This window comes from Polistes dominula, unplaced genomic scaffold (assembly GCF_049000335.1).
Source record: "Polistes dominula isolate Pdom_NZ unplaced genomic scaffold, Pdom_raw_medaka contig_79, whole genome shotgun sequence".
NCBI lineage: Eukaryota > Metazoa > Arthropoda > Insecta > Hymenoptera > Vespidae > Polistes > Polistes dominula.
In genome coordinates this window covers 2,838,068-2,864,712 of record NW_028300916.1, presented here as the reverse complement: position 1 = coordinate 2,864,712, position 26,645 = coordinate 2,838,068, and the positions used below count along the sequence as shown (strand labels likewise).

Below are 26,645 nucleotides of genomic sequence, written 5' to 3'. Positions count from 1 at the left end.
CGACAGAATGGTATTATGTATTGTCGTGAAGAAAATGTGAGAGTAGTAGAGTTGGTAGGCGAGTAAGTACAACAACAACAACACAACAAACAACAACAACAACGGCAAACAACAACAGAAACAACAACAACGTTGAGAGATCTCTACTGTTATACCTTAGCCATCGCGTAGGTGGAACATTATGCTTCGTTGAGCTAAAGAGAAGAAAGAGAAAGAGAGAGTGGGGATGGGTGGTGGATAAAGAAGAAAAGGGGGTTGGAAAGAGATAGTAAGAGACGTTGGAAGTTAGGTAGAAGGGGAGGAACGTGCTTTCGTAGCATTCATCGAGGGTGCTCAGGAACGATGGTAGAGAACCACGAGACAGACTTGAATCGCAATGTATCTTCCCCACTGTCTTTTTAGCCGGTGTTTCCATTAATGTGATTATTTCTACCGAGTGTTTTCGAAGCCTCGAAATAATTATTTCCTTGGAAAAATCGAAATTTCTTTTCATTCGATACTTATATTTCATCTGTGAGTCCTACTCAACTTTTCTTTTTTATTTTCTTTAATTATTGTTTCAGGAATTCAAATTATTGTAAAGATATTTATATTCATTTGTACAGGGTGTTTTTTTTTAGAAATAATTTTATCAAAATAATTATATTATATAATTATTTTTATATTTTTTTATATTAATTTATAATTTTATAATTAGTTATTGTCGCAGAAATTCAAATCATTGTAATAAAGATATTTATATTCATTTGTACAGGGTGTTGCTGTTTAGAAATAATTTTATAATTTTATAATTATAATACAATACTCTATAATATTGTTTATGATATATTTTGTAGTAGAGAAAATGAAATTTTTATTAATACAAATTGAATAAAATTATACTTTATTATATTTCTCGGAATTATTTTTGGTGTTTTTTTTTTTCATGTTGTATTGTCACATTCCTGGAACACACCCTATATATTTATATATATATATATTTCTTTCTCTTTCTCTCCCTTTTTCCATTGATTTGATTCAATTCGATTCTTGCGCGGTCGGTGATTAAAGTGCCTCGAAAATGTAAAAAAGCACGACGGATATTATCGAATCGTTCTCGCGTGAAACTCGTTTACGCGCGTATGCGACACGATTTAATTACTTTCCAAGAGAACGAGCCTAGCTTTTAATACAAATGGGATTTTTCTCTGTCGTTAGACAGTCGATTTCATGCCCCCTCGATTTCGTTATTTCTTTTTTTTTTTTCTTTCCAAGTGAAATGAGTCGCATGAAAATTTTCTGTCCGTTTAATCGTCGTCTATCACGTTTCTCTTTTATGACTTTTCAATACTATTTTTTTTTTTTAAATTAATCGTTTTATCAAATCAACAAAAAAATATGTTAAGTCAAATCGTCAAACGTTGATTGTGTTGCCCATATGTGAATCCGAATCCAAATTTTTTTTATTCAAAATACAATCTCTCATTTCAATCTACGAAGATATGAGATTAAAAGAAAATTTATCAAACCGTTTAACCTCGACAATATGTCAACTGAAAATACTTTCATCGAAGAGGATGGATTTGGATTTGTACCAAGGCCAAATGTTAAACAATACGAAAGATCTTACGAAATTGTTCGCAGGTATTTTTATTTTCTATACCATTCATAAAAAATATAATATGTTGAATGATTTAGAACAAATTGTTATCAATCTAATCAGATACACCTTGACGAATAAAAATAAAGCAATGGTACAATTAATATCTTGGGGTGCAGGAATACAATCCATCAAAATACCAAACAAAAATGGTGTCCTATGTGACGTAGTTTTAGGATTTGACGATATAAACGGTAAAAGATCATTTATTCTTGTCTCATTTTAATTCAATATTTATACAATTATCAATATTTTCAATGACAACTTAATCAGGATATTTGGAGAACAGGTTTATGGGAAGTATAATCGGTCGTTTAGTCAATCGAGTTGCCGATGGTAAAATGCGTATCAAGAAAACTATCTATTCTTTGACGATCAATGACGAATGTGGAAAGGATCACGTTAATGGTGGAATTGTTGGGTTTGATAATGTTAATTGGAATTCCTATATATTGAACAAACAAGTGGTAATGTCATGAATTAAATACCTATTAAACCATTTTTATGTTTGTATTCTTTTTTTTTTTAAATTCTTTGAATCCTGATAAACAGGTAATGTCTCATGTAAGTCCTGCAGGTAGAGAAGGATATCCTGGTCATATGTTGACTCAAGTCAAATATACTTGGACTGATGATAATCAATTGAATATCAATATTCGTGCAACTGCTACTGAACCAACTCCAGCTAATATCACTAATTATTGTTTTTTCAATTTAGCTGGTCACGTAAGATATAATTAATTAATAAGAAATTATTTTTATAATATATAATCATTTGATTTTGTTAGGGTATGGGTCCGAAAGAATTAAAAAAACACGTTATTACGATAAATGCCGATAGTTGGACATTCATGGACATTAAAAATAATTTGCCGACCGGTGCAATTTGTCCTGTCAAGAATACGGTTTATGATTTACGTTTACCGACACAATTAACCAAAGAAACCCTTTATCGCGTACCAGGAGGTGGTTACAACCATAATCTGTGTATTTGCAGTCCAAGTTCTTGGTGTTATCGATTTCATGCAAGGTAAATTTGAGACGATTTATCACTTCTATTAGGATTAATTATATTTTTTTCTTATTAAGGATTATACATCCTGAATCAGGAAGAACCTTAGAAATTTATTCTAATCATCCTGGATTGCAATTTTACACTGGAAACGATTTACCTGATCCTGATCGTGTTTATCCACCAGATTGGCCAAATTATATTCCAGAATTTTGTGATAAAGTATGACACACAATTATTATAGTTTCATTTGAATTAAATCAAAATTGTATAAATGTTACGTTCGTTTTAGAATCGAACAAATTTGAAAATGTATGGAAAAGAAGGTATTCCTTACCGAAGACACGGTGCATTCGTTTTATCACCACAAAATTATCCTAACGCTATTAATATCAATCATTTTCCTTCTTGTATCCTTTATCCTGGAAAGGTTTACGTCCATGACATGTCCTATAAATTTGGTTTGTTAAACGTAACTTAATTTACAGGTTATTTCTTTATTTTTTGTCGTTTTTTACTGTCATCAAAATTCGTATCGAAATAAACATTGATTGGCTGTATAAAATGAAATTTGTATTTTTTTTTATATTATTCACATGGTTAATGTGTTAACTATAGTGCTCTGCACTTTTACGAAATTATTCACTTAAATTCTATTTATAATATTATTCGGTAATATATGTTAGGCACTGTAATTATACATGATTTATCTTATTTCTTCTTTTTTTTTTCTTTATATATATATATATAATTATATGCATATAATCTTTAATTTTTTTTTTTTTTTGTTAAATCATGTTAAAAGGCACATAGTAAGTTAAATAAGAAATTGACTCATTCGAGAGACTCGACGTTAGAAAATATTGTCTCTTTCATTTTTCTCTTTTACGTATCATCCTAAATTACATCCTACAAATTATGTTAATGCTACAATTTCATAAATTATATTAATATATTTATATATATCTATATTTATAAAGCTAAAATTTGTTTTCTGTGTACAATTATTGTTTTACTTACAATTAGAATAAGATTTCAATATGTTTGTACAACTCTAATCGATTGTTATCACTATCGTTAGAACATTTTTTTCTTTTTTTTTTTTGCATTATAACGGGCAGTAATAATAATAATAATTATTATTATTATATCGATAAAGATTCGTATAGATAAAGAGATTTCGGTTGGCAGTGACGATGTATGTTTGTGTATGTGTGTATTAACTTTGGTAATAACTATATCATAGAAAACTTTCAAGTTCCTAAATCCCAAATTTTTCTTTTAATTCTTTTTTTATTTTTTTTTGTTTTGTTTTGTTTTTGAACACATTGAGAATATGATTAATTAAATCATTGGCAGTGTTAATTAATTAATAATAATTGTATCATTTAAAATGATGATCCAAATTTGTTTTGGATACAACTTATGTGTCCTCCATCGGTGCCCACCGAATAAAATTAGATAATAAAATAATTGTTTGTTTCTTAAATCCTAAAAGAAAACTTTCATAAAATAAAAAAAAATCCAATCAACGTCCCCGATATCTTCGTATTAAATTTTAAAGTATACTGTTTCATTGAGATATTAGGACGTTAATGTTCCCCTATTAGTACATTCAAACGGACAGTAAATAATTTGATCTAATTCATTCCGTGACTATAAGATGAATTCTAAATGTCAATGGTTTCTCCCAAACTTCATTTTCCTCGGTTATACCATTTCTTGGACGACCATGTATGACTATATGAAATTCACCTGGTTTCTTCAAACGACTACGGAAATGAAGTGCCCAGATTCCATAATCTTTAGCAATCTCAAAATTTTCGTGTTTGTTACCATGAACTATCGTATATTCCATCTCTTCGTCCTATAATTTAAACAAAGTATAAACATAATTATTGTCCAGAATATACATTTCCTACTAAAGTAAATTTAAAAGCTTTGAGCTTTAACAAAAACAAAAAAACAACTTATGTTTCAAAAACAAAATTATTTCTGTAATGTAATTGGACTCAAGATTTCTCAATTTCACTCAAATATTTTACCTTTATCGCAGGTTGCAATTTGATGATCCTCATTTTATGTTTAGTCTGACGTATACTGATTTTCAAAACGTGCTCTTCACCATGATGATGTCTTCTTGCTTTTCGAGTAACACGACGTTTGATTAATTCGTTTCGTTTTTGTTGCAATTCTTCATCAACCGATCTCAATCTTACACCTCTTCTACGTCTTCCTTTACCGTTAATCTGTAATATTTTATCAATTTTATTGTCTTTTTATTTATGACGATATAAAAACATTAAAAAAAGAAAAATTGTGAAGTTTATACCTTGCAAGAGAAACATCCTTCGGTAGAAATAGTCTTATCATCGGTTGGTGGAATGTGATAAGTATCAGGATTAATTACATAAGTTGGAACATTACCAATTTCCTCACCATAATTCGGTTGAGATAAAGGATTAATCGTAGACAAACAATGGCCCTGAATAAAATCGAAAATTATATTATATAGTGTCAAATGAATTGTATTATAATTATAATTTTAAAAAAACATAATATTATTAGTAACAAACTTGTCCAATTCGTTGATAACCGGTTGGACAACCACAAATGAAACCATTAGCACCGTTAGGTGTGCATCCAAAAGCACAAGGAGATCCCAGACAACCAGCGCTAACCTAAAAATACAAAAATATATCAAATACTCAAATAAGAAAAAAGAACATCTTACGAATCCGTACCTGAACGCAAATCTGTAAATTATTATCAAATTGATAACCGTCAGGACAACCACACTTGTAACTTCCTATAGTGTTAATGCAAGTATTTTCACCGCAAGGAGAATTGTTGCATTCGTTTTCATCAATGCATTGACTATAATAAAGATGTTGAACAAATCCTTCAGGACAACCACAACGATAGCTTCCCATGAAGTTCTATAAATATTTCAGATCGATTATTTCATTGATAAATTTAGACTATGATAAGTACGTTTTGCTTACTTGACAACCATGTTCGCAATTACTATCATCGGCACATTCGTTATGATCGGTACAAAATCTTCCAGACTGATCAAGCTTAAATCCTCTGGGACAGATACATCGGAAACTGCCAAGAGTATTGACGCACGTACCCGGTTTCGGACAAGTCCCAGGTTGTTCACACTCGTTAATATCTGCAAATAATTTTTTTTATGCATATATACATATATATATATATATATCAAACACATTAATTCAAATAGAAAAATTGTCTTATTACAAACCATGACAAGCATCCCCATCTTGAGTGTATCCTTCGCGACAACCACAAGTATAACTTCCTTGAGTATTGACACAATTTTGTTGACAAAGATGATTTCCTGTAGCACATTCATCCATGTCACGACAACTGATACCGTCAGGATTTAATATAAAACCGGTTGGACAGGAACATATGAAACTTCCTTCAGTATTTTGGCAAGTGTATTTGCATGGTTTGGGTGTTAATTCGCACTCGTTCACATCTACGATGAAAAATTTTCTTTTCTAATACTTAATCATTTAATAATAAATACAAAATTATTATTTAATATTGTTTTTTTATACCAATGCAATGTGCTCCTGATTTATCAGATTTGTATCCCTTGTTGCAAATGCATCTGTAGGAACCCAAAGTGTTAATGCACATTCCGTTTCTACACAAATCCGGTATCGTTTTACATTCGTCAATATCTGTGTAGAAAAAAAAATTAATAAACTATAAGAATATTGTTATTTTATTAAGTAATATTTAAACTAGTTCGAATATTTACCTTGACCATTTATAGAGAAGCCCTTGTCCAAGCATAATTCGTTGTAATCGTCCGAGTCTCTGGAAGGACATATTTCACAATATTGACCCCATGCAGCACCCATAGTGCAACAACAATCAGCTTTAGTCACTGTACGTAATTCTGAGGTTCTTGCTGTACATCTACCACCAATCGTTTGCAAGAAACAATAACCAACTCTACGGTCTGAAACGTAACAATGATTTCCTTCAATAAACAATTACATCATACGATTAAATATAGTTCAGACATACAATTATAAAAAGTCATTGTGAATAATGAAATATTTGTTGCAATTTTTTAATAAAAGCAAAATTATATTTTGTCTTCTCACCAATGCAAGATTTGCCATCAGCGCTTTGTACAAAACCTTCGGAACAATAACATTGATAACTTCCTTCTAAATTGACGCAATGTCCATGTCTGCATAATCCAGAATTAATGGAACACTCATTAATGTCCTTACATTCGTCAGCCATGCCAATTTGTTGATATCCAGGTGGACAAATGCACATGAACGTTCCAATTAAATTTTTGCATTGATATTTGCAATTGTTTGCTGGTGTTGCACACTCGTCGACATCTGATTGATTCAAAATCATCATGAAGTATCATCAAGATATTTAAGTAGTAATTTATTTATTATTACAACATACCAATACAATGTCTTCCATCAGGAGCCAAAGTATATCCATATGGACATATACATCTGAACGATCCAGGTGCATTGTGACATCTAAAAGCACATTGGTTGCCTAATTCAAGGCACTCATTGATATCCTCGCAAACTTGATTAACACCAGGTGTAAAACCATCGTTACAGGAACATTCGAAACCACCATCTATGTTGTTGCAGGTACCGTTGCCACAAATATTCTGTACGGTTAAACATTCGTTGTTGTCGATGCAACGTCTTCCAGTTTCATCCAAAACGTAACCAGATGGACACTCGCATCGGAATGAACCATCAGTATTTATACAATCGCCACCGGAACAAGCATCAGGCATGAAAAGACATTCGTTCAAATCTATACCCGTATCGTCACGACCTGATCCTTCTGGACATAATCTTCTGAAATCCTCTGAATAAATAAATGTATACGAAATTGTTATTACCATTAAATTTTGATCACTTAGAGGTGTAAGATAATTTATTTGTTACTTAATTATTTACCACTGTTCTCTGATGGACATTGTTCGCAATATTTGCCCCAAGCTTTACCCATGGTACAACAACAATGTTTCTTCGTCATTCCACCTTTCCTAGGAAAAGAACATTGGCCACGTCTATAGCTATCATAACATTGTTCCTCTCTAACATCAATGCATCTCATCGAATTAGGTTTGTCGCTCAATTGATAACCAACTGGACATTCACAGATAACACCACCATCCGTATTAATGCATTGACCATTTTCACAAATACCGATTGTCTCTAAACACTCGTCGATATCTGTAAATAAAATAACAATTAATAATGAAATATCTTTGTTAATAATAATGAACTCACGTACCAACGCATCTTCTTCTTTCACTGTTCAATTCGTAACCAGGTGGACAATTACACATATAAGATCCCATTAAATTTTGACATTTTCCTGGGAACGGACACAAGCCAGGTATCTAAGAACAAAAAATTAAAGAATATTTTTAAATTGATGTTTAATGTTTTAGTTGTAAAATTTTCTTTTTTTTAAATTACCTCGTGGCATTCGTCAATGTCTCGACAATGTTGTCTATCTTGAGCCAATGTGTAACCATCGGCACATTCACAAATAAACGCACCAACAGTATTACGACATCTACCGTTGCGACACAGGAATGGCATTATCCTACATTCGTCAATGTCTACAAAATATTTAGTCAAATAATTTACAATAAACCCGTTTGTTAAATAAAACAAATTAAATTGAAAAATATTGTAGCTAATTCGTACCAGCACAATCGTTATTAGGGCTCAATTTGAAACCATCGTAACATTGACATTTGTAAGAACCAAGACTATTGATGCAAGTGCCATTATTACAAATATTTGGATTTCGTTGACATTCATCGATGTCCACGCAATTTTCTCGATCGTGAGTTAAAACAAAACCAGAATGACAAACACATTGGAAACTACCCTGTAGATTGTTGCAAACTCCGTTATTGCATATACCCGATCTTTCGTAACATTCATCGATGTCGACACAATTCCGTTGGGTGATACCTAATTTGTATCCAGCAGGACAAACACACTCGAAATATCCTTGTTGATTGATGCACTGTGCATTACCGCTACAAGGATTTGGTATCTAAATAAATCAAATAATATTTCATGAAAAATTTAACATTAACTAATTAAATCAAAATAATTTTTTAAATAGAATCATGTAAATCTTACTTGCAAACATTCGTTTTCATCGATACACTGATGAGAATCCTGATCATAAACAAATCCTTGTTCGCATTGACACTCAAAACTACCGGGTGTGTTTAAACAACGACCATGAGTGCACATTGTTGGCATAAGTGCGCATTCGTCGATTTCTTCGGTATGATTGGTAATTGGGTTCATATATTGTCCTGGTACCATTCCGCATAAAATTTCATGTTCACCTAAAGAAATTCGTTGCAAAAATAACTGACTAAGATTAAGAAAAATAATAAAAATAATTAATTGATATTTACGAGTCCTTTCGGATGGACATTTTTCACAAGGACTACCCCAGGCTGCTCCCATCGAACAACAACATAACATTTTGGTCTGAGGTTGAGCCATAGGTGTGATGCATTGTCCAGATTCGTATGAAAGATAACAGAATTCTTTCCTCATATCGACGCATTCCTCTGTCATGAGTTTAATATCTCGTTTTAATAATTATTCATTAAAACAAAAGAATATGTTAAAAAAAATATTCCAAATGCTCACTTCCTCCTGGCATGGCCATGTAACCTTCGGGACACTCGCAGTGATATTTACCCTCGTCGTTGATGCAACGACCCACGCTACATATGTACGGATGTAACTCGCACTCGTTAATATCTGAAAAATCATTTTAAAGAGGATCAATCCTTTTAAAGCAAGGAACACACACACAACTCCCATATATGGATATAACGATCGTCCATCGACATTACCGACGCAGCTTGTTTTCGTGTCGTCCAAAACGAAACCCTCGTAGCAGGAACACATAAAACTGCCAAAGGTATTGGTGCAATGACCATTCTGACATATATTCTCATGTTCCTCGCACTCGTTAATGTCTTCCAATATGACCGTGACACGGTTTGGCCTATAGCCCAAACCACCAGGACAGAGTTCCTCGAATTCTTTGGTGCCTGGTTTGGGGCATTCCTCACAACGATTACCCCAAGCAACACCGACGCTACAACAACACGTTGCTTTCGTTACCGACGTTGACATGTCGAAAACACATTGAGGTCTGCCAGTACCATGCTCGAAACTGGAGAAACAGAGTGACTCGCGCCTATCTGAGAAACGTCATAATGTTCAGTCGTTAGAACGAACATATATTGCATTACTTTTAAGATCAAAGGTGAATATCGATGACACAAACTTACCTACACATGCCTTTCCATCTTCAACCAATTCGTAATGGGGTGGACACTTACAGATATATTTTCCTTGAGTATTTATGCAAGTACCATATTGGCATGACTGCGGACTCTCGCATTCGTCGATGTCCGTGCAATTACCACCAGAACCATCCAGCTTGTAACCCTCGTTACACATGCATCGAAACATACCAAAACTGTTCTCGCAACGACCATAAACGCAAAGATTGTTGAACATGTCGCATTCGTTTATGTCCACGCATGCTTGCTCATTTTTCTCGTCTGGATGCATAAAACCCATTTCGCATTCACAACGGAACGAACCAGGGAAATTCAAACAGTGACCATTCTGACAAAGAGTATTGTCGTTTGCACATTCATCAATGTCTTTGCAAGTATAACCGTCGCCCCTGAAACCAGCATCGCAGACGCACTGCGTCCCATTTTCTTGTTAACTTGTTTCTTTATATAAATATTCAATTAATTAGATATCTTTAAGTATAATTGACTATATTTTATAATCAATTTCATTGTTTTGAGTTAATTTTACCTTAAAGGAGCCATCGCTGTTGATACACTGAGCGTTAGAATCACACCCACCATTATTGGTTTGACATTCATTAATATCCCTACACTCAATACCATTTCCAGTGAAACCTTCGTGACAAGTACATTCGTAAGAGCCTTGAGTATTGTGACATTCGGCAAACTCGCTGCAGGAGTAAGCGTTCAGTAAACACTCGTCGTCGTCTGTACAAGCTGATCCTGCATCCGGTTTAACAGAGTAACCTTCCTCGCAACGACACTCGAAAGATCCTATCGTATTATGACACTCTCCGAAACCACAAATTTCTGGGTGCGTTACGCACTCGTCGACGTCTGAATAAAAAAATTGCTCAATAAGTAAAGTATTCTTTCAATATTATAACAAATAATTTACGATGAAACTTACCGATGCAAGATGCACCATCCCTTCCAGGTAACAATCCTTCCGTACACGTACAAATGTATCCACCAGGTATATTGGAACACTTCCCACCGTTACAGATTCGAGGATTTTCTTTACACTCGTCCACGTCGGAACAAGAACGACTGTCCAAGTTAAGCGCGTAGCCCGTACTGTGTTCAACATTCGTTTTGCAAACATATAATTCAACCTGCTACGAATTACTATCTTAAAATCTATCGGCCAATTGTTAATGTAACTTTTTTAATTACCCGCACGAACAGGAAAAACTACCAGGTGTGTTTATACAAATATCATCGCAGCCACCATTGTTCACCAAACATTCGTCTATATCCTCGCAATGAGATTTGTGTCCAGTTTGTTGATAACCGTCATCGCAAATACATTGATATGTGCCCATCATATTTTCGCAAATCCCATTGGAACATATACCACTTGTCCTAGAACATTCGTCGATATCCTTGCAGGAATCTTTGTCAGAACTCAATTCGTGTCCTGGTGGACACTGACATTTGAATCCACCTTCGGTATTTACACAAGTACCACCTCTGCATAAACCTTGAGTCTCCTCGCATTCGTTAATGTCTAAAATCAATGACACGTGTAGAACCTATGAATTGTATTTTTATCGAAGATCAATGAAAATTATTAAATCCCTTACCCATACAAATTTTCATGATGTCGCTACTACGATAGCCAGGATTGCAATCGCATTGGAAATTACCAGGTGTATTTCGACACGTACCATTACCACATACACCATGCATAATTCCACACTCGTCGATATCTACAAATATATTTCCTCACGATTGTTCTTCTATCAATGTTCTTCATAATCAATAATTTCCAAATTACTTACCGTTACATTTGATGCCATGTTCATCCAAAGCGAATCCTTGATTACACCTGCAACTGTAACTACCGACGGTATTCTTGCATCTACCGTTGACACACATGCCAGGAAATTCGACACACTCGTTGATATCTTGACGTTCGGTAAAACCAAGTCCTCTTGGACATAATTCTGAATGAGCATGAGTTCCTACTTTTGGACAAGCTTCACATTTTTCGTTACCCCAAGCACGACCAACCGAACAACAACAAAGAATCTTGGAGAAGTGTCCTTCTATTGGGGTTGAACACTGACCATGACGATATTCCAAGTAACAAGTTTCTTCTCTGGTGTCGATACAAGTTGTATCTAAATTAAATATATTAATGAATGAAGAAAGATTATTCTTAAAATTGATTTTTCAATTTAAAAAAAGAACAATACTAACGAGTCGGATCAAGAGTCAAACCAGGAGGACACTCGCAGCGATAAGATCCATCAGTGTTAACACATGTACCACCTCCTCTACAGATTCCAGCATTTAATTCGCACTCGTTAACATCCACGCATGCTTTACCATCAACTTTAGCGTATCCTTTGGAACATTCGCAAAATGACTGGTCGCAAACTTCACAGGGACTTCCCCAAGCAACACCAACTGAACAACAACACTCTGATCTTAGAGCAAGTCTAGGTAAATTGTTCTCACATCGGCCATCCACCATTTTTGTCCAACATGATCCTTTTCTATTATCTAACGTAATACGATATGACATAATATCAAAGTTATAAATATTAATTGAAAAAATATGAAAAAAATAATCGAGTTATGATGTTAATTTACTTACCCATGCAAATATGTCCAGTATTGTCAAGAATATACCCTGGAGAACATTCGCATTCGTAGGATTCAGGAACGTTCACACAAATTCCATTGAAACAAACATCTGGACCTAATTCTTCGCACTCGTCGATATCCTCGCACATTTGATTTTCCGTGTTCAGTCTCGTGCCAGTTGGACAAATACACTATACAATTGAACAATCAACTAAAGTCTAACACACTATCGATTTATTATTAATTTTATAAATATAAATTTGTATTTACCTGATAACTACCAGGTATATTTCGACATTGTCCACCACTACATAAGGATTCCTCCAATTCGCATTCATTTATATCGCTACAAATCTTTCCCGTTGCATCAACCTCGTAACCATTATTGCAAATACAACGATAAGTACCCATCAGATTTTCACAGCCGCCATTTATACAAATGTTTGGATTTTGGGCACATTCGTTTATGTCTGTTGTTGCATATAGATAGAAGGATCGTAAATATGATTGATTAATATTGTCATCAAAATGAATGCTAATTACCATCTCCGTTATACGTCATTCCAGCACCATGAGGACAAAGGGCATCGAACTCTGTAGTACCAGGCAAAGGACAAGGTTGACAAGTGCTACCCCAACCCATAGGTTGTCCAAGTATTACGGTGCAGCAACAGCAACTTGATTTTGTCACTGCTGTTGAGGTTGGATTAGAACATTGGCCGTCTCTGTATTGCGAGTAACAAAGGTCTCTTCTTGTATCTAAAATGTTAAATATTATTTTTATTCTATTTATCTATTAATTAATTTACATGAATTATTAAAAGAATATTTTAATATAAATTAATTTACCTAAACAAGATCTACCATCGGGTCCCAAATTAAATCCTGCATTACATTCGCAACGAAAACTTCCAGCGGTATTTATGCATCTGCCACTTTGACAGGGTGCACTCAAGCATTCGTTGATGTCTGTTTAATTATAAAAAAACAAAAAAGATTATTAATAATCAACGAATGTTAGAATGAAATTGAAATCAAACTAGTCCTTTAATACCTAAGCAATGACTTTGATCGGGTGCAATTCGAAAGCCAGAATCGCAAACACATTTGAAGGAACCCTCCATGTTGACGCACTTTCCATTCTCACACATTCCACTCGTGGAACACTCGTCCATATCCACGCAGAAAGTATTATCTCTCGAAGGTGTAAATCCTGATTGACAAAGGCAATGATAAGATCCTGGAGTATTCTCGCAACGTCCGTTCAAACATATCCGTGGGTTTTCACTGCACTCGTTGATATCTGTTGAAAAACGTTTTTGCTATTTATAAAATATTAAAAATATAAAGAACAAATATTATAGAAAAATTTCTCTCACCTATACAGGTATTTTGTGTTGGCGATAAGGTGTATCCATCGTTGCATTTACATTTGAACGAACCATTCATATTGATACAATGACCGTTATTACACATTCCAGTATCTTGACATTCATCGTGATCTATTAATGAATTAAAAATCATTGTTAATTTTTTTTTTATGAAATGTTTAGAAAGAAAAATTACTGACCAGTGCAGTATCTTCCTTCTCCTGAAACAGTGAATCCAACTGGACATTGGCAAGTAAAACTTCCCTCGTTATTTCGACAATTACCACCTTGACAATAACCTAATCGACACTCGTCAATGTCTTCACAACGGCCAGCCTTTTTCGTATAGCCAGGATAACATTCGCATTCGTAACCCTTTACAGTATCAACGCATTTGCCATTGCCACATATACCTGGTCTCAAGGCACACTCGTTAATTTGTGTGATTTCTTGCAATTTGGCGCAAAGTTTGTTGTAATCGTCTACAATTGAGTAATAACATTAACTTATAACTACTGTTTATCATTGTAGATAATTTATAAAATAAAAATATTCATTAGATACACACCACTTCCAGGATTAGGACAAATGTAGCATTCATCTCCCCAACCACGACCCATATTTTTGCCACAACAACAATCGTGTTTACTTAGTCTCATAGTTAATCTATTTTTACATTGACGATTCCTATTAACCGCGGTATAGCAAAGCCCTTGTCTTCCGTCTACCATAATAAAATTCATTCATAATTAAAACGTCTATTAACAATGTTGATATCATAAAAACCAAATCAATTACCAATGCAAGATTTACGATCTTGACTCTGTATAAATCCAGGATTACAAAAACAATAATAGCCACCATTGGTGTTCACACATCGACCATCAGGACATATTCCTTCCTGCTGACACTCGTCCCGATCCTTACATTCATTCGTTTCAGGATCTCGAGCTTGTCCTTCGGGACATTCGCAAGTGAACGATCCTTGAGTATTTACGCATTTTCCTCCTTCGCATAAACCCGGGATCGCATCGCATTCGTCGATATCTGAACAAGTAATTAGTATTTAGTATCTCAGATCTTGATAGTAATTAATCTAATGACGCAAACATCTAAGATCGTACGGGTGAAGAAGATTTATGATAAAGTTATGACATATGATTATCGAAGATTCATTTATAGGCGTGTACCGTTCAGCTTTATTGACGCAACTTTTATTGATAGATCATTATTTTTTTTTTTTTTTCTAACATTTTTCTTTAATCGAGGTCGCATGCAGATCTCACAAGGCATTCATTGTTTTTACAATATATAATTTTTTTTTAACGAGTAAAGACAAATTTGAAAAATAATGCAAATGATTAGATTGAAAAGTTTCTAGCACAAGGTAAACAAAAAATAAAACCCCAGTTTTATTTTTCGATGTAAGCTCTAAACTTCTCAACCCATATATTGGTATATTACGCACCAGTTACCATGACAGTTGAACTAAATGAAAAAAAAAATGAATTTTATGATTTATTGTATATTATAAAATTATCGTACCTACGCATTGACCTTGAGCGGTCTTCAAATATCCCAATTCGCAATCGAGTCTCATGGGACACATTTCGCAAGGATGGCCCCAACCTTTACCAACTGTTGCGCAACACAACTGTCTCGTACAAACAACACCCTGTAGATTCGCCAAGCATTGACCATTTTTAATTTTCATATAACAAGGGCCAGTTCTGTAATCCGTTTCACAACGTCTTCCGGTATATCCGTAAATGCATGCGCAACGGTCCGGACCGATACATCTACCCTGATTCAAACAAGGTTCTCGACATATCGCTGAAAATATTTCATTAGCGTAATCGATAACCATTTTAATTTATTATTTTAATCTATTATTATGATTTTCTTAAAAAAAAAATAAAAAAAACAAGAAAATTTGTAATAGATACTAACGTTCATTACAAAATTCTCCTTGATATCCATTTCGACATTGACATCTGCCATCAACGCAATTACCGTTGATACAATGAACCCTGCATCTACCTGACTCTCCTCGATCGATTGAACTGCTACTTTCATGAGTCATTACTATCCATATCATAGAAAAAATATTTTATTTCAATATTATTATAATCGTATAGAATTTATGAAAAAAATGTTTAACTGATTAAACCATTCGAGATTCACTTGCACACCGCATGTGAATACTGACCTATTATCAGTTATTTTGAATAAAGTATTCGTCAAGATAAGATTTTTGTTTGTATAAATAATATCTTTAAAGAATAAAAAAATAAAATTTGACATTGTAAAATTGTCAATATAATAAAAAAGAAAAGAAATGGCTCCCGAAAACTGTGTTTGAAAAAAGTTGTGGTCTCGAATGAGTTAAAAAACAAATGAAACTCTTACTTTTGGTTGAAATCGAACCGCAATTTGATGCAACTGTACCACCCTCGCAAAGACAAATATTTGGTTTTATGCATCTTCCTGTACCACATCTCCTCGTGCAAATAGCTAAAAACGAATGTCACGTTAACGTGAATTCTTAAATTTCACTAACTTTCAATGAGAATTACATGTAAACGAATACAACTACAATGTGTGACGATGAAAAATGTTATTCTCTACGAGAGTACATTGGAATTTAGTTTTTGATGATTAAATTATAATTGTTCTCAAAGAAATGATACACATAGGTATACTTTAACTTATTAGACAATTTACTTTAATAATTATTAATAAAATTAGGTATAATATATTTTAAAAGATGTTATCCTCGAAAGCCACCATAGCGTGGCGTGTCTTATTGGAAGATGGTATCTGTGAAAACCACTATAGTGATGTGAAGTGTCTAAAAGGTTAATTCTCGTTTCATACTCATATATATATATATCGAAGAAGGTCGATCGAATTATATCCAAAGAAGAGACAATGCGATCAACAGGAAGCCTCGTGTAACAGGCCATTAAACCAGTTTCGTTCGAAGAAACGATCGGTTATGTAGCATAGATACTCATTTATCCGTTACGTAATTGCGCAATTATTATCGTGTAGAGTGAAACAAACTCCAAGGAGTTAGTAATGATAGATGACCGGTTATGCGATCTTAATAATAGTTCCAAGTACTTTAAATCTAGCAAAAGAGCTTATACAAACAACACGCAGAGAAAAACATAATAAATATCGAAATTATACATTCTATACTAATTAGAGATATCCTATCGTTTATTAAAAACCAATTCTATTCGATATAACCTATAAAACTAGTTGACTCAATTAACATTTTCTTCAATATCGTATATTATATTTAAATGCATTATTTATTTAATTAATTCTTTTAAACATTATTTAATCTAATATAAAAAGAAAACAAAAGAAAAACCACTGTATCAATCGTACTTACGAATAACGCAGAGTCCCGTTTCCGGTTTTTTCGTCCATCCTGGACAACAATAATTTTTTAATCTCGATCTGCACACGTTAGGTCTGTAAATGATGTAACATTATAATTAAAATCTATCTGATTAGAATTTTAATGATAGAAGAATTTCATGAAGATGAAATCTTCTCATCCCTACTTATTTGAGTACTCAAGTATTTAAAGTAGATACGCACTTGGGATTCTTTATGACAAGGCGGAAATAAGATTTTTTTTTTCTTTTCGGAAAGAAAGATATAAAGAAAAGTAGAAGAAGAAAAAGATATTATGAAGGGAGAAAGAATGAGAAGAGAGCAGAGTACCACCTCGAAACAAGGCGGGCATTCACATCACGCGGCTCGTAATTAACGTCAGCTGCTATAGAACGCCTCTAAGTAGTTCCACTTATGCGCCTTGGCGCCGCCGATTTTCCCGTCGTTCCCCTAAGTTTCAACGAACCGTGAAACTTTTCATTTTTGTTTGGTTTTATTAATTAATAAAACGAACCGTCGAAATTGAATATTTGTTTCTTTTACAATCTCTATTTAATTATTTCTTTCATATATTTATATGTAATAACTAGAATTACATTGAAGATGAAAAAATATATTATTAATTGGAATAATTGGATAAAAAGTTATATTATTAATTAGAAAAATCATAATATTATAATAATTGAATTAAAATTATATTATTAATTGGAAAAATTGTATATAAATTGTATCAAATAATTGGAAAGAGAAATTTGCAATATTTAAATATTTGAAATACCAAGAATAATAATTGTTTTTTTCAAATAATATTTTATAAATTATTAGATTAAAAAATGAAAGATCGATAGATCATATTCCATCATATATAATCGTGTATGAAATCGAACAAAAAAAAAGGATCGTACCATAACTTTCTTTGACGATGAAAACTTTTGATCCGATCTGTATGTAGATGCAAGGATACACGGGAATGGGTTCATTATCAAATTTATATCCTGGTAGGAAAGTATTGATCGACACGTAGCGGAACGTAAACCGCTAGTCAGAACATCATTTTAACACCCAGCCCGTAATAATAGCCTTGGTTTAACGGGCCCAAGGCTAAAATCAATGTTCATCATCTTATATTGGAAGGAACATGATATGAGAAGGGTGATGATGGTTATGGTTGTTTGACGTCTTATTTAAAAAAAAAAAAAAAAAAAAAGAAAAAAAAACATGAAATATTTCTTAACTTTGAACAATTTAGATCGCGAATCTTCAATAACGATCCATCTCGATACTACTCGTTTATATAAATACCACTTTAATTAATGATCATTCCGTTGTAATATAAGAAACATTTATTTATAACGCGTGGGTGAACACGGTTCAAAGGTTCAATTGAAAAGTGCGTGTAATAGCGTTTAACCGTTCACCGAGTTTAGTACGAGTTTAGTGCATTAACGAGCGATTAGAATTAAAGCGATCAAAATGCGAGTGCATTGCGATTAAAGTTGAGAAATGGCAAGTACCTAAGTGTTGTTACGTCAATTAACGAGCACGTTATATATAGCGTGTGAGAACATGTTAACTATGATAAGAAAAAGAAATAATATCATTTTGATATGAAATGATATTCGTTTAAATGACGAAACATTATGGATCTCGTTGAACCAATCAATCGAATTAATCTTATCAAACTTTGTAGTAAACCTAACCGTTCATTTACTACATGAGTAACAATCGTAGGATGTTCGAAAATAGGATAGGGTCTATTTTACGCCTAATAGGACTACCACTTACATAATTATTCACGGTTAGTCTGCCACTTAGGATTGGTTTAAATTACGTTTTACGTAATAATATATGTGAGAGGAAGTGAAAGAACATACAGTGTGTTCTCTAACACACTTCCCTCTGGAAAAGCGTTTCACGGCATTTACATTTCACACCGATATTATTCTTAACTTAAGATACCAACTGAACATTTTATTTTCTTTGCTTTCTTTATATTCCACAAGATCATCATCATCATCATCTTGGAATACTCGTATTTCGAAGGAATTTACGGATAAATATTTGCAGTAATATCATCTTTTTAGTTTTATATTTTATTTTATCGACGTTTATAAAATTCATGAAATGAAATAAATTATTGTATTTTTTTCTTATTATTACGTTAGTTCAATATTATCTTAGCATACGTGTCTAACGCATACGTGAATAATCATTTGTTACGTGCTTATGAGAAATGATGTCGAAGTTAACGAAGCTGTCGGTACTGGAAAGAAAGATAAAAAGAAAGAAAGAGAGAGAGAGAGAGTTAAATTAACTAACGCAAGAAGGTGAAAACATTGGAACGTAGCAAGTAACTTACATATACATTTTTGTTAAGAAATTTGTAATAAAAAAAAATGAAGCATTTATTTTACATAATTTTACACAATATATTAATTTTTAATATAATATATTCCATATATTATTTATATATTATTACATGGATTTATATATTATTATGTGGATGGAATGGAATAATTTATATATTATATTATTATGTTATTTATATATATTCCAAATATATAAATTAAAATTATAATTAAAATAAATAATTAAATATATAAATTAATATATTATAATGAAATAAAAAATAAATCAATTTTAAAATGAATGAAAAAATATTGAAAACAAATAATAATAATAATAATAATAATATTATAAATTAGATCGATAAGTGTTAAATTTAATTTGACTATTTACCCTATCACTTCAATCATTTCTCAGTTTAATCGTGCTCATTAGTAATACTTTATCCGTTTAACCGTATCGTATTACAACTACCACTATCAATGAAAATGTTTTACACAGTTAAGGATCGCGATCAAAAGGGGATAATTAACACGTGTCAACTTCGATTCACATTGCACGACACGTACGAACACGATGAAAAGAGATAAATGTGATAAATAAAAAAAACTAAATGAAAAATGTGTTGAGAAAGATCGTTGGATCATTGTAAATGCATACCAGAGTCAGAAAATGATAGATAAACTCGTATCTTTTTGCGCGAAAAAACAAAGTTGTTCAAACATTTAAGATTTATCTAGTGTTTTTTTTTTCTTTTTTTTCTTATTTTCAAATAAAACGATATAAATACCAGTTATACGTGATACAACGATTAGTTTGCTAAGAGATAAGAAAATAAATATTATTTCTATCTGATACGTTTCATCATTTTAATAATGCATGTTAAAATATGTTAATTTAAATCTAACGTGATTCTATAATCGTACGTTTTACTAATAAATAAAATATAATATTTTATATAACGTGTCTTTTTTTCTCTTCTCTTTCTCACTCTCTCTCTCTCTCTCTCTCTCTCTCTCTTCTTGAAAATAAAAATAACAAAATAAATAAATGAAATTAAGGTTATGATTTATATTTTCATTAGTGGTCATCCAATGTAACTCGTAGTACCAAAGTGAAATCAGTGGGATAGATAAACTTGTTGTCTTTTATTAGCATTAGAAGGTATCGAGAATCATTGACGGTTGGTAGTTGTCGTCGTTGTTTATAAGAGGAAGAGGAGGATGTCGTCCGAGTAGAAAGATCTACGTATAGATCGCTATTGGTGCTACCGCGTGCAATGAGCTGCCAAGAATCTTTTACCGTAACAAACTAGTTCTTCTGGTCCCAGTTATACGATATCTTCAGTTAATGCTGAATACTTTTCTCGCGGAGAGTGGCTAACGCCTCGGAGAGTTAGTTGGTTGGTGGCTTTTGTGCGGCGAAAGAAAAAAAAAAAAAATACAGAAAGAAAAAGCTCCAATGAACTGAACACATTTTTCTTCTTTTTTTTTCTTTTTTTTTTTTTATGGAAAACTAAATAACTAGAGTCAATATAATAGCGTATCATTTAATTTTACGTTTGCGAAGAAAAACTATTGTGATTTTTATAATGTTACATTTGTTTTTTTTTTTTATTAATTATGATTTATAAAATATTCTATCATTTTTAATATTTTTTTTATTGCATATATATTATACTAGGATGCTTCGGTTATTCGTTGTTGTGGGTTTATTATAAAATGGTGATTTATAATATATAATTTTAAACTATTTAGTAAATTATAACAACACACAAAATAATATCACAATTACAATGGAATACATAAAATAATAATGCACTAAAAAATATAAAAAGCAAGGTTAGTTATGTCATATGTAAATCTGAAAAAAAGGAAAATAATTAAATTGTGATACTGCGCGATCTATTGAAAACTAAAGACCTAGATAACCTTAAAATAATAAATCCTTAAATTAGTAATACAAAATAAAAATAAAAATTATCCTGTATTTTAAGTTTTTACTTTAATTTACAATCTTGTTAATTGACAATCTTGACATTCTCCAATTTCGATCTTTTTCACTGTAATATTATATATTCTATTATAATATAAGAATTGATTACTGTCCAAGGTTAATCAAATTATAAATTAAGCTAAAACTAATGCTCTACAATTTAACAATCATCAACAATCTCATAATTTTGTCTAAGGTATCTCTGTATAACATCGTTCTAAATTCCTTTAAACGTTTATTTTCATTAATATGAATAATTGTTTCCGTTTTTTAAAACAACTGTGTCACAATGCACCAATAGTTTCCAGCTAAATCAATTTTAGAGTTTGTCCCTTTGTCGAATTACCGATCGTATTTAAGATCTCATTGTTCTCGATTGAGTTAAAAAAAAATGAGTTTAAGCGTGGGAGGACAATGGAAGAAGAATGCGAGTGCATTATCGGTCTCTCTCTCTCTCTCTCTCTCTCTCTCTCTCTCTTTCTCATCACTTTTGGTGCAAAAAAGTGGATTGTAGTAGAACTAGTTGAATTCAACCAGAAACGTTGTAACGTAACACTGCGATAACCTAATTAAAAGTTATCAGAATGTTTGGAACGCGCGATTCACTAAGGAATCATAAAAGACACGGTCAAAGAAACAACGAATGGCGAATCGGCTTCCGAATTCTTCGGAAGTGATAAAAGTGATAAAAATAATATCTAAAAAAAGAATATAATAAAAAGTAATGAACGTGATTTTCCGGAAATATGATTTTACGGTTCGATGACCGAAATGTTATTTTATTTAATCAGCGATATTTCTTTAATCCTCACATTATTATTTTAATAAAAAAAAAAAATAAAAAACACGTGTTAAACATACCATATAAGACAATTGACGTAACAACGTGAGATCGTTACGTCATTCTACCATTCTTTTTTTATCAAAACAATTTCATTTACCCTCCAGATCTGAAATAGCCAAAAATACAAAAGCTAAAAAAAAAAAAGATAAGGATGGGGGCTTTTTTACCACGATCTGTTTTAGTAATTAAACGCCTCGCGTAATAGTCATCAAGAAGAATCCTCGTGGGTTTAAAGTATGATGAATCACACGTCTTATCTTAAAATTCTCTCAACGCCTGCCTGCTTGCTTGCCTGCCTGCCTTCCCCTTTCGAAGTTTTTATTATAAATAGAGGAAAAAAAAAGAAAAAGAAAAAGAAACATTTCGCGGCTTACGGATACGGTCTTTTACGATTACTTGTATATTTTTGTCTTGTTTCCAAAAATAATTTCTTTTTTTTTCTAAATTGATATCTTACATATAAATCATTCAAAATGAAAGAAGATTCTCTGATAAATTATAATATTATATAATATATTAATATATTAATCTTTATATTATATAAAAAATCAGTGTCATATTGTTGATTTGATTTGAAATTTTTTGTTATTTTGTATGATTTTTTTTTCAACTTAGAATATAGGATAGTTTTTAGTATTTTTTTTATTGTTAATTTAAGGATTTATTTTATTTAGAGGTTATCTAAGTCTTTAGGTACTGTAAATTTTTAATAGATGGCACTCTATTACAATTTAATTATTTCGCATTTTTTGCAGATTTGCATACAACATAACTAAGCTTGCTTTTTAAATTTTTTTGTATTATTAATTTAGGTTTTGTTATAATTTATTAAATAGTTTAGAATTATATTAAATCAACATTTTATAACAAAGTCACAACAAAGATTGAACCGAAGCATTCTAGTTATTATAATAAATTATAATAGTAGGCTATATAGTAGTTATAGTAACTAGTAATAGTTGTTATATATTAATTATTATAATATAATATATTATATTAATATAAAATTATATCTGGTATATAACATAAATCTCGATGAAAACCTAATTTTCAAACATTTCGATTTGATAATTATGGCAAATCATAATTCATAAATTAGAACGTTATAACAACGATGACAAATGACAAATAACAAATGAACAAAAGACAAAGATGATACTTACCCAATTGGTGGTACATTTTGCAAAGTATTATCCAATTCCTGCGTAGAACTTGGCGTGTTATAACGTTGTCCCGTCGCATTACATTCTTCGATGACTCGACTCGTAAGAAGAAGAAGGATCGATGGTACGAACAACAACCATAAGGAGAATCCATTCCTTTGACAGGTCCTTTCACGTCTCGGTAACATTGTTCGCAAATTCTTCATCTTCTATCGATTTTTTTTCACCTTCCTTCCTCCCTTCCTTCCTCCCTTCCTTCCTCCCTTCCTTTCGTCCTTCCTCCTATATATATTTTTATTCCTTTTCCTATATTTTGTTCTCTTCACTTTCTTCCTTCTCTTTCAATCTTCAAAGAAAAAGAAAAAGATGTCCGATTCGTGAGTTAAGCTTTCGATAGATCATAAAAGAGGATAAGTTTATTAACACGCATGTTCGATGTCCTTTTCAAAGATCAAACGTCGTTGATAGTCCTTGGACAGGCAGGCATGCAGGCAGACAGGCAGTCAAGCAGTCAGGCAGGCGTGTGTAGAGTATTATTAAAATGATTATCATCGTCCTCTTCTTTGGCACTTAATCACGTACAATCCCATCATCGTTAATGTCCTTTTATTCAAAAGGATATCAACTTGAATAACACACACATACACATATACACAGACAGGTGTTCAAAGCTGAATCACTCTAAGAGAAATTGTATGGGACAAAACACCTTACCAACCACTCTCCGTTGTTTTAAACTTTATCGTTTCATGCGATGCAAATTTTCAAGCGTTTTGCTTACGATGAATCTGTGAAATACTGTGAAAGAGTAAGAAAGAGAGGGAGATAACAAAATGAAAATAAAAAAAAAATAAAAAGAGAAAGAGATATGAGACGAGGACGTTCCGGAAGCACCAAATTAGTACGATGAGATAGTCCGGAAATTATCTTCTGATATTAATATCCAACACTCTATGCTAACGTTGCCATCCTTTTGTCACAAAACACAAAACAGATGGAGGAACTTATGCGAAATTCATTTTAATCGTCTATCTATCCTTTCCTTTTTCTATTTTTTTGTTTTTTTTTTCGTTAAATATTATTTTATTAACTTTCGAATATTTGTTTTGTTTTTTTTTTTTTTTTTTTAATACGAGATATTTTAAACGACGAATAAGATTTTCTTTTTCGCAAATTCACGAACGTGACTTTCTCTCGTTATCATAACGTAAAAGCAAGACTGGTCACTGTACACTATTATTAAAGTATCATAAAACATGTACGTAATATGTATGAGTTAAAAAAACATTAAAAAAAAAAAAAAAGAAGATAAAAAAATGAGAAGAGATCGATTTGTGACAAATTTCTTCCGTTCAACGCGAGAATTCCAAACACGCGAGGGAATCTTTGAGTTCCTTAATGAAAAATGAGTTTTAAGATAAGCGAGTAGGTGTTGGGAGATTATTAATCGTAGAATAATAAAAGAAAGAGTAAGAGAGAAAAGGGAGAAGGAAAAAAAAATGATCGATAACTTCCGCTCTAAGAAACGAGCGATACGAATAATGAGCATCGTGTGAGTGCTCTGCCTTTTGGAACCACAAAAAAGACCAAAAAAAAAAACAAAAAATAGAAAAACAAATATATGTTATATTCAAACTACACTTTATACATGGCCCTTTTTTTCCTTTTAAAGGACTTATTTATCTCGTGTCATTGTCTTGTCATTATACCTTGATACGATAGATCACCGAATAATTTCACTAAATCACAAACATTGTCTTCCAATTTCCACTGTAAAATTCAAATTTCGTTTCACCATTAAATTTGCCAATCTTTTCTAATATCAATCATAATTTTTTGTATTTAATAATAATTAATAACGATAATAGTAATAACAAATAAAGAAATAAATGTCAATTTAAAAAAAAAAAAAAATTATATAAATTTAACTAAACTAAATTATTTTTAAAGAAGTTTAGTGGTGTAACCAAAACTAAAAAATAAAAAAAAAACAAATTTCAAACTAGAATCAATGGTGGATAAAAATAAATGTAGAAAATTAATTCAATTTAAAATATAACTATAAACTAAATTTGTTTAAAAAGAAAGTTTAGTGGTGTAATCAAAACTAAAAATAAAAAAAAATAAAAAGAAATCAATTTCAGACTAGAATCGATCGGTGAATAAAAATAAATTTATGAAAATTAAACGCGATTTGAATATTTTGAAAAAAACGCGCGTGTTTTTCTTCTCTCTCTTTCTCTCTCTCTCTCTCTCTTTCTGTCTTTTCTCTCTCTCTCTCTCTCTCTCTCTCTTTCTCACACTCTTTCTTTCTCAATGTAAATCGCGCGTGTTAAAAGAAAGTAGATGAATAAACGAGATAATAAATCGAAGAGAAAACGGAAGATGACGAAAAGAGATGCGCCTACGGGACTTGGCGCAAGACTGGAGCAGCAAATCGCCGTAGACAAGATACTCCGAGAGAGGGGCTCATCCGGAGAGTGAAGTCTCTCCAGCATCTTTCCCTCTCTTTCTCTCTCTCTCTCTCTCTCTCTCTCTCTCTCTCCTTCTTTTACCCTCTCCCACCCTTTTTCATCTTTCTTACTCACACTTTATCGCACTTACGCGTAAACTTCTTCTTTCCTTTTCTATCTTATTTTCTTTCTCACTCTCTTTCTCTCTCTCTTTCTCTCTCATTCACTCTCTTTCTTTCTCTTTCTTCTACTCTTCCTATCTTTCTCTTTCATTTTCCCCCATCTTCGAACGAAGACGATGTTCTCAACCCTTTTTCTACCATCTTCTTGTCAACGCTCAAACATGCATGTATGAACATCTTTCTATCTTTTTCTTTCTTTCTTTTTTTGTCTATCTCTCTTT

The 26,645-nt window shown here is 32.1% G+C and overlaps 2 protein-coding genes across 7 annotated transcripts; one reads left to right on the top strand and one right to left on the bottom strand.

The window, feature by feature from the left end:
* The first annotated feature begins 767 nt into the window (after window positions 1–767).
* Window positions 768–4,126, top strand: LOC107074240 (galactose mutarotase). Its single transcript, XM_089170811.1, has 7 exons — window positions 768–1,623; window positions 1,703–1,833; window positions 1,913–2,106; window positions 2,192–2,365; window positions 2,428–2,669; window positions 2,729–2,873; window positions 2,944–4,126. The coding sequence occupies exons 1-7, from the start codon at window positions 1,526–1,528 to the stop codon at window positions 3,130–3,132; spliced, it is 1,173 nt and encodes a 390-aa protein (XP_089026937.1). The 5' UTR covers window positions 768–1,525; the 3' UTR covers window positions 3,133–4,126.
* On the bottom strand, window positions 3,585–26,228 carry LOC107074458 (fibrillin-2). Of its 6 annotated transcripts, XM_089170808.1 has the most exons (43): window positions 26,091–26,228; window positions 25,499–25,559; window positions 24,504–24,587; window positions 23,790–24,392; window positions 17,434–17,516; window positions 16,440–16,544; window positions 15,981–16,115; window positions 15,576–15,863; window positions 14,829–15,077; window positions 14,599–14,754; window positions 14,231–14,512; window positions 14,040–14,162; window positions 13,715–13,963; window positions 13,510–13,629; window positions 13,204–13,419; window positions 12,931–13,130; window positions 12,671–12,851; window positions 12,271–12,576; window positions 11,850–12,191; window positions 11,652–11,777; window positions 11,242–11,575; window positions 10,976–11,142; window positions 10,574–10,902; window positions 10,030–10,456; window positions 9,586–9,939; window positions 9,377–9,490; window positions 9,136–9,294; window positions 8,849–9,063; window positions 8,402–8,759; window positions 8,168–8,313; window positions 7,980–8,088; window positions 7,640–7,918; window positions 7,122–7,547; window positions 6,800–7,048; window positions 6,448–6,651; window positions 6,242–6,367; window positions 5,920–6,159; window positions 5,657–5,829; window positions 5,396–5,590; window positions 5,228–5,332; window positions 4,984–5,136; window positions 4,697–4,900; window positions 3,585–4,518 (listed from the first exon to the last, which is right to left on the bottom strand). In XM_089170808.1, exons 4-43 carry the CDS (start codon window positions 23,993–23,995, stop codon window positions 4,297–4,299), a joined length of 8,655 nt encoding a protein of 2,884 aa, XP_089026934.1. In that variant the 5' UTR covers window positions 23,996–24,392; window positions 24,504–24,587; window positions 25,499–25,559; window positions 26,091–26,228; the 3' UTR covers window positions 3,585–4,296. The 6 variants fall into 6 exon arrangements, with proteins under 6 accessions (XP_089026934.1, XP_089026932.1, XP_089026935.1 ...); XM_089170806.1 differs by having other exon boundaries at window positions 23,790–24,587; XM_089170809.1 differs by lacking the exon at window positions 24,504–24,587 and having other exon boundaries at window positions 23,790–24,470.
* Between the last annotated feature and the right edge of the window lie 417 nt (window positions 26,229–26,645).